The 15,610-nt window shown below is 55.5% G+C and overlaps 2 protein-coding genes across 4 annotated transcripts in view; both read right to left on the reverse strand.

The window, feature by feature from the left end:
* The window catches only part of CNNM2 (cyclin and CBS domain divalent metal cation transport mediator 2), a 120,905-nt gene extending 115,662 nt beyond the window's left edge, over nt 1-5,243 (reverse strand). Inside the window, exon 1 of the mRNA XM_051618436.1 lies at nt 3,671-5,243. Coding sequence (XP_051474396.1) covers nt 3,671-5,243 — 1,573 coding nt within the window. The remainder of the gene's footprint in view (nt 1-3,670) is intronic.
* Nucleotides 5,244-9,467: 4,224 nt separating this feature from the next.
* Nucleotides 9,468-15,105, reverse strand: AS3MT (arsenite methyltransferase). 3 transcript variants are annotated; one of them, XM_051619660.1, is made up of 11 exons: nt 15,053-15,105; nt 14,681-14,721; nt 14,086-14,213; nt 13,827-13,977; nt 13,619-13,755; nt 13,266-13,335; nt 12,946-13,027; nt 12,728-12,859; nt 12,479-12,621; nt 11,973-12,107; nt 9,468-10,271 (listed from the first exon to the last, which is right to left on the reverse strand). In XM_051619660.1, coding segments are annotated over exons 1-11 (1,200 nt in total). In that variant the 5' UTR covers nt 15,054-15,105; the 3' UTR covers nt 9,468-10,091. The 3 variants fall into 3 exon arrangements, with proteins under 3 accessions (XP_051475620.1, XP_051475623.1, XP_051475622.1); XM_051619662.1 differs by lacking the exon at nt 9,468-10,271 and adding an exon at nt 10,931-11,134; XM_051619663.1 differs by lacking the exons at nt 13,827-13,977; nt 15,053-15,105 and having other exon boundaries at nt 14,681-14,911.
* Between the last annotated feature and the right edge of the window lie 505 nt (nt 15,106-15,610).

Consider the following 15,610-nt stretch of genomic DNA (forward strand, 5'->3'; position numbering starts at 1 on the left):
TAGTATTACAACATGAGGCTTTTCAAGCTGAATTTTTGTAGCTCTGGCAGGCAGGGAGCTAGAAATAGAACACTTTAGATTTAGGATCACACATGCAGAGATCTGTCTGTGTAAAACACTGAAAGCAAGTGCCATTTGAGCAGAGAACTAGGAAAACTGTTGAAAAGGGGTGGGGGGGAAAGCAATCCCACACACTTGTGAACAAGAAAAAGGAGACCAGTAGACCACTAGCTTATTTTTAAAAATTACTCCTTCACTACTTCCTGTTGCAGCTTAGGAGCCAGGACACAAATCAGTCCTGGAACAGGTGAAATCTTGCTCCCCTGTACAGCAATGGCCAATGTCACATTAGCTGGGAGTGGGCTTACTTCAGATGAGATACCCCTTTGTGCTGACCAAAGTCAGGCAGGTCATTTCCTAGGTCAGTGTACAGAGTACTGTGGGAAACTGTTCTTTTCTTCCCCACAGGTACTTTATGCTTCCTTGCACTAAATTTGAATGATTGAATTCAAGTTAAACGCTCAGTCTGCTCAAATTGCAGGCAAATAGATTTGAGTGCTGGTCGAAGTTAAGGTCTGCTGATGGAAACAGAAAATTGCCTCTCTTTCAAAAACTTTTTACTTATTTGTTAGTAAATAACATTTTTAAAAGAGAAACTTTTTTTCAGACATTGCGTTTATTCACACTTTAAGGGATTAGAAAAGCAAGGGAATGGGACTGTGCTGCAGCTCTCTCTTAACTGGCAGTGTAGAAGTGGAACATACTTATTTTGCAATTGTGGACAAAGAACATTAATAACAGGCCCACCACCAAATCCTCCAGCTTTTCAGCCTAAGCAACAGAACAAGAACAGAACTACCCAATTTCATCTTCTGCAACACCGTTAAGAACATGTATCCTGCAGTGTTTGGCTTTTAATCACCTCCTCCTAAGCCTTCATTCTGTGTTTAGGTTAAGTATGTTTTGCACCTGCCCAGAATGGGAGATTCAAAACCCCACCTACCCAGCTAACTACCAAACCTCTTAAAAAAAATAAAATAAGCAAGCCTCTCTCCTTAAACTGACTGAAGTATTCAACTGATACCACTAACACACAAGCTGCCCATTGCACTGAACAGTGGTAGCAGAAACCTGGATGGAAAAAGAGACATGAGTTTTGAAGCAAGCCTACTGTGGCAGAAGGTCAATGTGGTGGGAAGGAAATTATGAAAAACTGTGAGCTTATTTATTTTCAACACTCTACCAGAAAGTAACACGCAATTTGATTCTCACCCATAATTTGTACATTCTCACGGGAATTTGGCAAGGTTGCTCTGAAGAAGAAAGTTTGAAGAACTCTTGCAAAAGACACTGCACTATGCCAGATCAAGCAAGCTATCAGTTATTTACATTCATTTCAAAGGACACAAAGAAGCCATTTATTTCCATCATATCTGCACTTTCAGAAAGAAATCAGTTAGGACAGAGCTAGTCCTAACACCAAGGCTTGTCAACACAAACCAACCAGCATAGCTGTTCTGGAGTAAACATTAAAGTATGATCTAACTACTACTAATTAATTCATAACTACACAGACTATTCCAGGACATAGCGATCTCACAAAGGAACACACATGTTAGGAAGTCATCCTAAATTTCTGCTACTGGAATGTTTCCTAGTGCAAGCAAGAACAGTCCTCTGGCTACCAGGGAAAGCAATCCACACCTTCCAAGCTACCAGGAGCAATTACAATAAGCCTATTTTAAGCACAAGTTTCAGGAACTATAAGGTGGCATATTTGGCTTAGTCCCACTTGCAGCATTAAAATGCACACCTAATTCTCCAAGCTATTAAAGGACTCCTAGGTTAACCCACAGGAGTGAATTTAATGTCCTTCAGACAAGGGAAATAAACCAGCCACCATAATATTGATTTCCTCAGACACGCTGCTATAAACAAAACTAGAAAAAAAACACCAGTCTTGCTACAGGTTAAGAATCCCATCATGCTACCTGGAGTCTGAATTACAGGGGGGGGGTGAGGGAGGAGAAGAACCGCACACCTGCACAGGAAGCAAAATCCATCCTAACCAGCCAACAGTTAAGTGACATAATTAAGCTTCCCAGATCCGAGCAACAGATCCCACAGCACAGAAACCACAGCCAAGGGAGGCTCTCCCTCATCTCTCCTTCAACAGCTCCGAACCCAAGTGAGATTTCCCCATCACTACACAGAGGAAGAAAGAGATAAAGAAAACCACTACTGCACTGGTCGGTAAAAATCAGGAGTATGTTCATCTTCTACCCATGGAGATTAAATGAAGATGAGGAAACCAGGAGAGTAACCCTCCAAATCCCCAAAACTGAGTTAAGCAGGAAGAAAGAGATCAAATGCCCTGCTGTCAAAGCTCAGCACGTGGACAAAACAGCACCTGAAATTTAAGTGGCCATTAAAATTTATTACCTAGAAAGACCATTTGCCAATTTACAAAGTTCTTTTCAAGGTAACTTCTGCAGTTGAGAAAAGGTGAACTCAAATATTCCCTGATAGCCTAACTGTGGGGTCAGAGCAGCTGTAAAGATCTCCTCTTTCAGGCAGAACATCTCCCAGGGACTGAGCTGCTGGGCAGTACTTTGATCAGATGTCCCTGGGTACAAACAGCTCCGCGGCACTCCAATGGCCTTCGGTTTTCCCGCACAGGAGTCCACACGGCCCATCTGTTTGAAATTTTAACTATTTATTTTAAAGCACTCTCCTCACAAGCTATATAGCAGCATTATTTGGATTGCAGAGAGGAATAAATTTAAAAAGGAAAGCAAAAAAAGTGTTTTCCTTTCTTGCAAGCAAAAGCTTCTTAGAGGAATTAAGATGCATTTGTCAGGTCAACACCTCCTACAATTAAGACGGGCTGGAAAGCCTCAGTCCTGGTCTGATGCAACTAACACACAAGCTACAAAAGAAAGGCAGAGGTAGAAAGAGTCAGGTCTTTGCTGAGCCTGTGGCCCTAGGGGCAGAGGGAAACCTAGGGAAAAAGTCCTGTCCTGTAACTCTGAAGTGCAGCACCAACAGGTGGTGTCAAATACATTTTAGGACCCTGAAGATATTTATGAGCTGCAAGATCAAAGTGTCAATCAAAATAACTGGAACAGGAGCACAGAGCTGAGGCTGGCCAGCTGACCCTATGAATGGAGCTAAAGCGCCTTGTTTACCTCAGCACGTGTGCACACACCAAGCCTGAAAGATACGGGTGACCTACCCGAGCAGCTCACCCGCTCCTCACTGTCAGGACAGCTGAAAAAGCACGGAGAAGACACCGCCAAGGAACCAGCGCGGATTCCCGTCAGCGGTTCTCACTATAACGGACAGATGAGTGGAAAAAGCAAGAAAGAAAACAACCTTGCTTGGCACCGTGCCCACACACACATCCCAGTGCAGTGGGGAAAAGAGGCCGGGGGCACATACCAGTCGCGTATCAGCTTTCTGTCGGAAAGGGAACGGGCAGATCTGGCAGATACCTAAACACAGGCCACTCTCTGTCTCAAATGCACCTTCCCAAGCCCCTTCCGCAAGCAGGAACCTGAGCAGAGCCCTCTGCAGAGCTCCCTCATTCCTGGCCAGGAAGCCATGAGAAGGCTGAAGCCCACCACCACCGAGCAGAACCCCCACACCCCCGCCACAGGCACGAGCCCACCTTTCTTGAACTCCTCCAGCATGGCATCGAGCTTGGTGTCGTTGAAGACAAAGTGCAGCGGATGGTTGTAGAACCGGGTGATGGTCTTGAGCGGAGTGCAGTCATCGGGGTCCACAAAAGCAAGGTCCTTAACGAAGAGCAGGTCCACGATGTTAGAGCGGTCACCCTCGAAAACAGGGATGCGGGTATAACCGCTCTCCATGATCTCAGACATAGTGTTGAAGTCAAGCACAGCCTCAGCAGCAATCATGAAGCAGTCTCGGAGGGGAGTCATCACGTCCTCCACTGTCTTGGTGCGCAGCTCCAGGGCTCCCTGGATAATGTTGAGCTCCTCCTTGACTAGGTCGTTATAAGGGTCGGTGACCCGCAGCATCTCCAACAACTTCTCACGGTTATAGACCGTGCCGATCTCCTGGCCCAGGACACAGTCCAGCAATTTGCTGACGGGATAGGAGGCCGGGAAGGTCATCATCATGAAAAACTTGGTGAGGAAGATGGTGTTGGCGCCCACGGCCAGACCGTGCCGAGAGCAAATGGCCTGCGGCACGATCTCGCCGAAGATGACGATACCGATGGTGGAGACCACCACGGCCACCAGCCCAGAGCCGGCGATGTCGTCCAGCAGGATGGTGAGCGTGGTGTTGACCAGGACATTGCCCAGCAGGAGGGAGCAGAGCAGGTAGTTGCCCTGGCGCCGCACAGGCTCAATGCGCTTGGCGTAGTTCTTCTCCTTATCAGTGCCACAGTTCTGCACGATGCGAAGCTCCATGGGGTCCAGGGCCATGAGGCCCAGGTTGAGGCCACTGAACATACCCGAGAGGCAGAGGAGGAGCGAGATGAAGATGACCTGCAGCCAGAAGGGCAGCAGGAACTTCTTCTCCTCGCCCACGATCATCTTGGTGTCCTCGCCGTCATGGTAGATCCAGGTGGTCTCGCCCCAGGGTGGGGGTCCGGCTGGCCCCTCGGCACCCGCCAGCGCTCCGGCAGCCCCGGGACCCAGGGCGGCCGCGGCGGGGGCCGAGACGGAGGTGCACAGGTAGTAGGACTTGCTCTTCTCCGTCTTGCGCAGCGGCTTGATCTCGATCTCGATGATGCCCGAGGTGCGGCGGTTGAGGACGATGTGCGGCAGGATGATGATGTCCGAGGTGCGGATGCCGCAGCGCTGCGGGGCGCCGCCGCCGCCCGCCGCCCCGCCGCCGCCGCCCCCGCCGCGCCCCGCCGCCCCCGCCGCCGCCCGCCCGCCCCGCCGCCGCTCGTGCTCCGTGAAGGCGATGCGCGACCAGGTCTCGTTGTTGATGTTCTGCCCGTAGACCCGCAGCTTCACCCGCGTCCGCTCGCTCACCCGCAGCGCGCCCCCCTCCATGAAGGAGACGTCGTCCGTGTCCTCCAGCCGCAGGCCGATGATCACCGTCTCCTCCGCCGCCGAAGGCGGGACGGCGGCCGGCGGGGCGGCAGCGGCGGCGGCGGGGGGCCACCGGCCCAGGCAGCCGCCGAGCAGCAGCGATAGCAGCAGCAGCAGCACCCGCGCCCCCCGGCCGCCCCCCGCCATGTTCCCACCGGGCAGCGCGGCCATCTTTAGTCAGGGCTCGGCGCCGCCGCGGCCCCGCATCGCCGCGCGGCGCCTGCGGCGTGCCCCGGCTCCCCCGGCGGTGGCGGCGGGCGCGGCGGCGGCGGGCGCGGCGGCGGGCACGGCTGCCCGCGAGACCCGACAGGCAGCGACTGCCGGGCCGGGCCGAGCCGAGCGCCGCCTCAAGCCCCGGCCCGCCCCGCCCCGCCCTCCCGCCCGCCCGCCGGGGGCGGGGGCGCCGCCGCGCGCGCCAATCAGCGCCCGCCCCGCCCCCCCGCCGGGATCCCGGCCCCGCCCCCCCCGCCCGCCCGGCCCGGGGGCGCGTGACTCCGGTGTGTACGCCAGGCGGGCGGGGGCGGGGCCGGCCGCTCGGCCGCGGCCAATGGGGGCGGTGCTCGGGGCCCGCGGGGCGGGGCCTCGGGGGGGCGCGACCAATGGGGGCGCGGTGCGGCCGGCGGGCCGGGGACGGCGCGTGCGGCGCTCGGCGCGGCAGCCCCTGCGCGGCGGGACGAGGCGGGCGGGGCGGGACGGGCGGGAGCGCTCCCCCGCCGCCCCTGCCCGGCCCTGCCGCAGCTGCCACTGCCCGCGGACCCGCCGCGCCGCTCAGCCCCCCGCGGCGGCCCCGGTGCGCCGCCCCGCCCCGCCTCCCCCCGCCGCACCGCTCGGCGGTCACGCAGCGCCCCCTGCCGGACACGCGCGGCCCGGCCCGGCGCGGCGGGGAGCATCGTCTGGTCCTCCCGCCTGCCCCGCTCCCCGGCAGCGGCCCGGAGGGCTCCTCGGGGCTGCCCAGTGCTCGGGGCCGCTCCTTCTGCCCCGGACCTCCTGACAGCCGCGGCGGCGGCTCTCCCGGCACCGGCCGTGCCCGCTCCGCGCTCTGCCCCGAGCCGCCGTCGGTGCCGTACAGTGCCACGCTTAAAGCCTTAACCCGCCGCATTCCGGCCCCCCAGCACCCACTGCCCACCGGGCACCCCACCCCGCACCCCGCCGCTTCCTTGGCTTTGTCGTTCCTGCGAGCGAGATTAAACATTAAATACTAACCACTAAATATTAAATGCAGCCGAGCTGCGCTCCTCTCTCTCATCTCCTTTTGCTCAGCCGCCCGGGGCACCTCCAGCCTCGTCAAATGAGGCAAACGCCCTGCCGAGCCTTGACTGGAGCGGGGCCGGGGTTTGGGAGCCCCCGCCGGGGATGCTCAAAGCCTCCCCAGGAGCGCTGCCCAGCTCCTCCGGACTGGAGATGCACGATGTCCTGACGGGCCCCGGTTCAGGAAAATACCTGTGATGCCCCACGACCCCCAGAGCTGGGCTGCTTTCGAGGCTTCAGCTGTGCTGCAGTCCCAGCTGGGACAATAAACACCCCACGGCCCAGCTGTTGTCACCCCACTTCCATCAGGGATGAGCAATGTGCAGTGCTGGACACAGTTCAGCATCCCAGACAGCCAGAGATGAACAGCTATGGAAGTATCCAGTATGACTCGTGGTGGCTGAGACCCCATCTTGGGCTCAGGACAACCCTTTGGAGGAGATAAAACTGTCTCCCCTCCCATTTAAATGCTCAAAAGATGGAAGAGCAGAGGATTGTGCAGGACAACCCACTCCAGTGGGAAGCAGAGCACAGTGCCCTGGGGCTGTAGCCACAAATCCTTCCTAGTCCCAAACCTCATTCAGCTCGTCCTGGGGCAGCTGTCCCAAGGAGGGGACAGGTGCCACTGAGCCACAGCAGCTCCCTGCTAAGCACAGCAACTCAAGGGTCACCTCCTCTTCACCCCACAGTGAGGAAGAGCACCATGTCTTACACTGCTCTGCCCTCACGGCATCCCCCCAGCTTGCAGAGGGAGGACGCCCATGCTGCAGAGCTTCACACCAGGAGAAGGGAATTTGGCTCATCTCTGTGATCACCAGAACACCCAGAGCAGGGGGTTGGACAGGTTGTTTTGGGGTTCCTCACATGAGACAGGGCTGTGGGTCCTCCCGTTTTCATGGCTTGGGGGTTGAAAACCCCAAGGCTCTGCATGAACAAGCAAAGCCAGGCAGAGATGACACCCCCATATCCACGTCCTGGTGAAGGCTCCTACTTTAACGATCAGGATCACTGTCCAGAGCAAAGAAAAGTCCTCTAAGGTGCTTCCTCCCCAAAATGCTGAGGATTTGGGGAAAAAAAAAAACAACAACAGTGCTATGCAAATGCACTGGCATTTAGATGTGGCCTTTTTCTACATGCATGCGGGAGGGAGCCTCTCTCCCCAGGCAAGTTGAAGGCCACAGCAGGGACTCATGCCTTTTTAATGAAGGGGCTTGGAGGTAGGACCCCCTGCCCCATCTGCTCTTCCGTTCCTACTGGGAAGGCTCTCTTTGATAACAGGAGCTAATTGCTGCAAACCGCTCAGGACATGCTGTTTGGGAACTTGGAGAAAGTCTTTGTAAGCAAATACAGAGAGCTATAGGTGATGGGGCTGGGGTAGGATTAAGCAGCATCTTGGTTGTGTTTTCAGCAAGTCACAGGAAGGATTTTTTTTTTTTTAATCATGATGCAGCTCTAAACCAAACAACTTGCAAATTTTTGTACACCAAATAGGTCAGAATTTGTATCTTATCCAAAGCCAAAAGGACAGGCTGGTAAGATAACTTTCCAGGAAGCCACATTTATGGGCATTATTTATATGTTTAATCCCTAAATTGTTAATTAATCACCCTCCTATTTTGCTGATGGAAGAAAGCAGGTTAAGCAGTCTGGGCACTCAGGAAATCCATTCTAAATCTTGGAATTATTATTACAATCCTCATATTTTATAATGGTCCAAGTTTTGTCAGGAGTTAGCACAAGAGACCTGGTGTCCTGCCACAGCTCTTGCTGGGAGCCACACGTACCAGGGATTTGAAAGCTTCTTCTCTGAATAGAAACTATCTTGTATTTCTCGTGAGACACAAGGCAAACTGCCGTTTGTAGCTGCATTATCCAAAATGAGGGATTCTGCAGCTTCATTTCCAGCAGCAAACAAGGAGAGCTACTGAATGTCTCCACCTCTCACACCTGCTCCTGGATTTCCCGTCTCTTTGTGGCAGTCAGGAGTTACCTGACCACTCACACTTTTCATTCCAGATGTTCTGGAAATACATCCTTACCACCTGGAGCCCACTCACCCCCACCCCAGCCACTGCTACTGAGACCATCCTTGGCATTTGCTTCTTTCTGAACCCATATATTTTGTCATTGGCCTTTATCTTCACCATGACATGATTCTCCATAAATGGATTTTATTGGTTTTCCTTTGTACTGCTTCTTCACCATTTTCTTGGAGCCAGCATGGCTTCCCCCCCCCCCCCATCCCTCATGTGTGAGTTGAAGACCTACATGTTTTAGGGATTTTTCATAGCAAGTCCTCAAACATCCCCCTCTCTCTTAACAATTCCGAATTCCAACTTTTCTCTCATTCTGTTACCGGTGACCTCCAGGCTCAGGGGCTGCCCCTGCACTGTGCTGGGTGTGGGTATCACTGAGGAGCGCCCTAAGCTGTTCATACAAATCAAACCTCACCAGATGACAACTGGCTCATTTTCAGCAATTAACTCTTCTCCATATGCCTGGAGGTGGCCACAGGGGACCTACACTTGCTGGTGTGACACTGTCTGTGTCAGGCCAGGTTGCAGAGAGGTGGACAGGAGGTGTTTGATGGTCTTATGGTGTACAGTATTTGAATACAGAAGGATTTTGAATGCACCATCCTTCACAGGGTACCAGGAGAGCTTTCCTTGCTGTGTATCATTTATAGAAAACCTCCAAGCATATCTTCTCTTGCACTCCAGGCTTTCCCGCTAGATGGAGTCCAGGGGAAAATAGAAACCTCCGCAGCCCGGCGCAAGGAAAAGGAGAGAAATTCCCATCGCCTGGAACAGGCTGTGGGATGGCAAGTGAGACAGGGCATGGAGAGCTGCGCTTGGAATGCAAATAATGGGGACATCCCTCTGCACTCCATGTGATGCGTTGAGATCTTCCTGGAAAAGCAGGCCCAGCAGAGCCCTCAGGAGGTGCCCAGTCCTGCTCGCCCACCACCCCAGGGAGATGCTCATTTGCAGCTGCCTTATTGAGCTGCTCACCCACCACCAGGAGTCTGCACAGGCTTTGCCTGGTGGGTGTTCATAGCTCCCTGCATGTCCAAGTTTAGCATGGGGAGGTAAGGAGAAGGATAAAAGCAACTAGGCTACTTATTTTTTGAACTTCATAGCTCCTTCATCAGTTTTATCCAGGTGGATTTTTTTTTAATTTTCATTTTTTGCAGTTTAGAATTCAAAGTAAGAGACCTCCCAAAAGAAAGCAACGTGTACTACAGAACAGACATATGCAGCCAAGCCCCCTGCATTTTTGTTGTTCGTTGTGGTTTCGATATTTTTATGCTCTATAGACAATCTTTGTAAAACACTAGTTTCATCAAAAGCACACTGTATTGCAGTATGTATTTTGTGGTCTAAGGGTTATGATGTGGTGGCAATTAGAGACATGGTGGGACAGCTCACATGACTGGAATGTGGTCATGGATGGCTAATCCTTTTTAGGAAAGACAGGTCAGTGAAGCGAGGCGGTGGAGTTGCTCTTTATGTCAGAGACCAACTAGAATGTACTGAGTTCTGTCCAGGGGCCAATGAGGAGCAAGTGGAAAGTCTGTGGGTACGAATTAAGGGGCAGGCTTGCATGGGTGATACAGTTGTGGGGGTGTATTACAGACCTCCTGATCAGGACGAGGGAGCTGATGAGGCTTTCTACAGGCAGCTGAAAGCAGCCTCACAATTACAGGCCTTGGTCCTCATGGGAGATTTTAACTACCCAGATATTTGCTGGAAGGTCTACACAGGCAGCCATTCACAGTCTAGGAGGTTCCTCCAATGCATCGATAACTTCTTGATAGAAATGGTGGACAAACCAACTAGGAGAGGAGCACTGCTGGATCTTGTGCTCACCAGCAAGGAGGGTCTGGTTGGAGCGGTGACGGTCAATGGCAGCCTTGGCTGCAGTGATCACGAGATGGTGGAGTGCAGGATCCTGTGTGGGAGGAACAGAATACCCAGCAGGACCAGAACCCTGGACTTCTGAAGAGGCCAAAGTTGGCCCTGCAATTAATTATTAAGAGAAGTCCCATGGGACACTGTACTAGATGGTAAAGGGGCTCAAGGTAGTTGGTCAACATTCAAGAACCACTTCTTGCAAGCTCAGGATTAGAGCATCCCAATGGGTAGGATATCAAGTAAGGGAGCCAGGAGACCTGCACGGTTAAACAAGGAACTGTTGGGCAACCTCAAATAGAAAAAGAGAACCTATGGTTCATGGAAGGAGGGGCCTCAAAATGGAGCCAGACTCATGCACAGGAGTGCATGCTGCAGGGTCAGGCCCTGCACAGTGCTGGGGCCTCCTTTTTCACCCTGCTCTGCCAAGCTGCCTTCTGCAAACATCTCTACTCCGCTCTGTGGACTCAACACCAGCTTGCAGCTGCTGCCAAACCCACACCAGACCTTCTGTCGCACACATGGGAACCCACAGCCCCTTTCCCACAGAGACCATCCCTGCCTGCGTGTCCAAGCTGTATGGCCACTGCCAGCCTCATAGTGAGGAGACCCACAGGACAGCACAACCTGCCCTATCAGCCCTGACAGGAAAGCACAGCACCCCACGGGCCCTGAAGTCCCAACCACAAGCGCACAGCCTTCAAGCTCAGACTTTTATTTGCTCTCTGTTTGATGCCGCATGCTGCTGGGAGCACATTGTCCTGCCCCACTGGAATTCACCAGCACAGGGGCCTCCCTCATCAGTCAGCAGCACCCTGGGGGACTGCAGGTGCCACCGGGACAGCAGGCAGGCACTGGGGCTGCCAGCCTCTCCAGCAGCTGGAAGGGATCACAGATCTTCTCCTGAATGGCAGAGAACAACCCAGGGCAGGATCAGACCAGAGAGATGCAAGAGGCACAGCAGGAAAACAATATCTCCCTCCTACTCTAACATGGGGACAGCCCCCACATCACTCCAGCTGCTTTTCCCTCCTGTGAGGAGGACATCAAGAGCTTCTCTGGGACTTTGGCTAGGAGGAATCTGAGAAATGCCTCCTGCTTGGACTGGAACCCAAGAACATCTCCCCCTCCCCAAGTACAAGGTTGTGTTTCAGGGACACGCAGCTGCAGGATGTTATCTCCCTCATGTACTGATGATCCCTGGTTCCCAGCCTCTCCCAGCCCATCTGCAGGCTGGAAGGACCACCGAGAGGAGAAAAAAGGCTTCCAGCAGATAGAGGTGCTTTGTGCTGTAAGGTCAGGGCTGGCAGCCAAGGCCAAGCTCACATCAGCAGCTGGGAGGTGCTGGGAGAGCAACGGGCAAGAAGGAGCTGCAGGGATGGGCCATCACCTCCCTGAGGCCGACTCTCTCCAGCCACCTCCTGGAGGATGTCTCCTCTTAGGAGACATCAAGAAGATCCTGCCATCAACCTTGGCAGCCCACATGGACATGTTAGGGAGGCAAGGGGCTCTCATGCCTGGTGGTTAGAGCAGATCCCCCTGCTTTGGGGAGGTCCATCCGGTGCTGGGGTGCAGTTGCCTTAACTCAGGCACTAGGCACCACCACTGGTGCCCCACAGGCTCCTGCCTGGCCCAGAAAGGCTGAGGTCTCCTGGTGTGCTGCCATAGCCCCTGGTACCTCAGGCACAAGACATCCATGTCCCCATCCCTGAACCCAACTGTGGAGCTGCCTGCTACCAACCTTCACCCCCTGGTGACAGCAGCCCTGTGGTGTAGCAACATTGGCCCCACTGGCTCGGATCAGGAACTCCTCTGCAAACCTGGAGCTCCGCAAAATTGCAGCCATCTCAGCATCCACATCCATCACCTCTCCTTCCTGGGGACAGTGGGACAGTCACAGGGCTGGGGTCTGGGATACATGACCCAAGGGGACCCCAGCCACCCAGTCAGATGGTGGGGGCAAAAGCAGGGGCACAGCCTGACTCAAAACCTTGAGAAACTCACAACCACCAAGCAGCTGGCTCCAAAACTCCTTGTGAAGACACCACAGGTGTCCTTCTCCCACCTCCACCCCAATGCAGTGCATGGTCTGGCTCTCTTTTCTATCCTACTTCCACCTCCTCTGGTTTACACAACCCCTCTAATAAAGCTTACCCCCCAAATCACATACAACACTGCTGAGCAGCACTGCTTCACCAGCTTTGCCCCCACCCCAGCACAGCCCCCAGGGGAAGCCTCACCCCACACCTTGAAGGTGTAGTTGGCATCAAACACCAGCTCTCGCTCATGCCCTGTGATCCCACCGTTGTAGATAACCTGTCCCGGCCCGGCTCGGCTGCTCCCTGGCACCTTGAACAGGCGGAAAGTTGCCGAGACAAAGCGACAGTCACCTGCAAGGGAGAGACTGGTGAGATGGGCACCAAGTAGCTGAGCTTGGGATCCCACCACAGCTACCCACAGCCCCCTGGAGCCAATACCCCCTGGTCAGACCCTCACCAATGATGCACTCCAGCTCTTTGTTGTTGATGGTGATGGGACTGGCGGTGACCAGGCACGGGGGGCTGAACCCCACCTCCTTGGCAATGCTGTACAGGTCTCTCCAGTACAGGGCTCCCGCCAGGCACTCCCCTGGCATGAGATCACAGACATGGGTGATGGAGGCAGAGCTCCCTTCCCCTCATCCCACCCTGCCCCCATCCTGGAGCCCTACACACCCCACAGCACCCTGTGCTTCCGGACAGCCTCACTCAGGTGCTGGCTGGTGTAGACATCACTGAAGTACATCTCTCCACCGGGCTGGAAGGCAGCAAAGAGTGAAGAGAGACCCCGAGAAGCAACAGGACAAAAAGGGCAGAGAGAACTGGGCGTCCCCCAATGCTACCCTGCATGGGACCCTCCCCTGGAGGGAGCTGCCCTCCCCTGGCCTCATCCCACATCCCCACCCTTCTGGATCCCATTTGCTGTATCCCAGTGGCACTCCAAGAACAGGGCCACCCAACCCTGCTCCCGCCATGGGCACTGGCCCTGCCATGACCTTCAGCACACGGTAGGCCTCCTGCAGTACTGCCCTCTTGTCGGGGACGAGGTTGATCACGCAGTTGGAGCTGGGGAGGAGGAAAACAAAGCTCACTTGCACCTTCTCACACACTCAGCACCACCAGCTGCTGCACATCCCATCGCTTCATGCAGGATTTATAGAAGCCAATTTGACATTAAAAGGGTAGTTTCTACATTCCCAGGCTCTAGCCCAGACTCTGCCTTGGGATTTTCCCTTTTTTAATGTGTGCTCCTGAAGCAAGCAGCCAAGTGGGATCTGGACACAGACCTCAGCCCATGGTCCTAGACAGCAGCAGGAGCAGGGGTGGCAATGCCCAGTATGGTACCTACATGACAATATCATAGCTCTCATCAGCCAGCCCAGCATCACCCAGCTGCTCCATGTATCCTTGGAGGAACTCCACATTCGGCTTTTGGTAGCCAAACTTGTTCATGTGGTAGGCAATGTGCTTCTTTGCCACCTCAACCTGGGAGAGGAAAGGAATGACAGTGGTGAGGTGCTGGGGGGATGAGGGGAAGCCCAGGCTCCACAGCATACCTGGCTCTCAGTCATATCTATCCCAGTGACACGGCCCTGCTCCCCAACCAGCTGGCTCAGCAAGTAGCAGTCTCTGCCGCTGCCGCTGCCCAGGTCCAGGATCTGGCATGCCTCCAGGCACTCCGGGATCACCAGACCACAGCCGTAGTACCTGGGGGGATGCTGAGCTGAGCCAAGCAGTGATGCCTCCATGGTGCAGGGGTCTAGGGGGCTGCAGGCCACGGGGGGGCAGCAGCAGAAGGGAGACCTTGGGGCTTACCTGGCCACCACCTCCTCGTGGACACGCTCCAGAGCATCTCTCACCGCCTTGGAAAGGGGTCTCGCCGAGGTGACACAAGCATTGGTTTTCAGGTCCTCTGACTTCTGCAGCTCTCTGCCATAGTAATCCTGACATGGGAAGTACAGAGGCCACCAAGCTACAGGAAGCTGCACCCCGGGAGCTCCCCACACACCACGCCTGCACTCAGCTTGTTCGCACCCTCTGTGTCCTCTGGCACTAGTGCTCTCATTCGTACCCAGCTGAAAATTTGGATAACATCAAGCACCCCTTTGCCCCCGCCCTCCCGGCTGCCCTGCCTTGCGCTCACATAGGAGCTTGCACAGCAAGGGATTTAATTCCCTTTTGCAGTAACTTTGCAGGCTGCAGTTGCTGCTTCCCCAGACAAGAGGGGAGCAGGGAAGGAGGGAAGAGAAACGCAGGGTTTCTCGATCCCACCCCAATCCCTGCAGGAAACGGCAGCAAAGCAGCCGATCGCGCTGAACTTTGTCCTCGGGAGGCGGCAGGAACCCGGTGCGACGGGACTCGCCCCCGACTCCCCCCACCTCCAGCCGCCCCGGCCCCCCGCGCCCCTCACCTGCACCTCCCGGTGGATTTGCTCTCCGCAGGGATCTGCCACTGCAACGGGGACCCGGGGCTGATGCCCGACGACAGAACGCTGGGCACGGCATCAGGCGCACCCCCAGGCCCTTAGTCCCGCTTCTTCCCGGACTATGGGAGTGCTTTTTGCTCCCCCTCCCCACCCTCAGCAGTGCCCGGGAGACCCCCAAACTTGCAGTCTAGTGGGATCCTCCCGGGGAGCCTCGTAACACCCACCTTCTCCCAAAACCCAGTCCCAGCTGCCCTGGAGAGAAGGGCCCAAAAAAGCCTTTCCTCTCCCCGCTTGGCAGAGAGCGCTCAGCCCCACAGGTCCCCCCCACCCCCAGCAGAGACCCCGGGCTGCCCTTACTGCCTCCGGCGCCAGCGCCTGGCAGCCACGCTCCGCACCGCCGCTCCGCACCGCACCGCCCCGCCCCGCCCCGGCTGCCGCCGGGCCCCGGTCCCGGGCACACGGCCCCGCTCGCACGCTGCCCAGCCCCGGCCGGCATCTCCGGCCCCGGCTCACCGAAGAGCCACCCTGCTGCCTTCCTCCCGCTCCCCAACAGCTCTGCACCCCGATGGTGTAGCCGCCTCCCTGCTCACCCCAAATGCAGGCAGACCCAAGTCTTAACACTCCGGGGCTGCTCTGGATCCTCGGGGCCCCTGGAGGCGGTGAGCCACCTGCGGCAGACACACTGTGCCTGCAAAGCAGAGCCCAAACACAGCTCTGCCTCCCCCCCAAAACAGGCTGCCCCCAGCACAGGCTGCTGCTGTCTGATGGCGGCTACGGCAGCTTTTATTCCCAGCAAACGAGTCACATCCTCTCCAGCAGCTCAGGATAACCCCTCATTACCCCAGTGTAGCTGCAAGGCCAGGGATTGGGACCCACTCAAGGAACAGAGATCCCACCACAGCCCCTAGGCCAAGA

The sequence above is a fragment of the Apus apus genome, chromosome 4 (genome assembly GCF_020740795.1).
Source record: "Apus apus isolate bApuApu2 chromosome 4, bApuApu2.pri.cur, whole genome shotgun sequence".
Taxonomy (NCBI): domain Eukaryota; kingdom Metazoa; phylum Chordata; class Aves; order Apodiformes; family Apodidae; genus Apus; species Apus apus.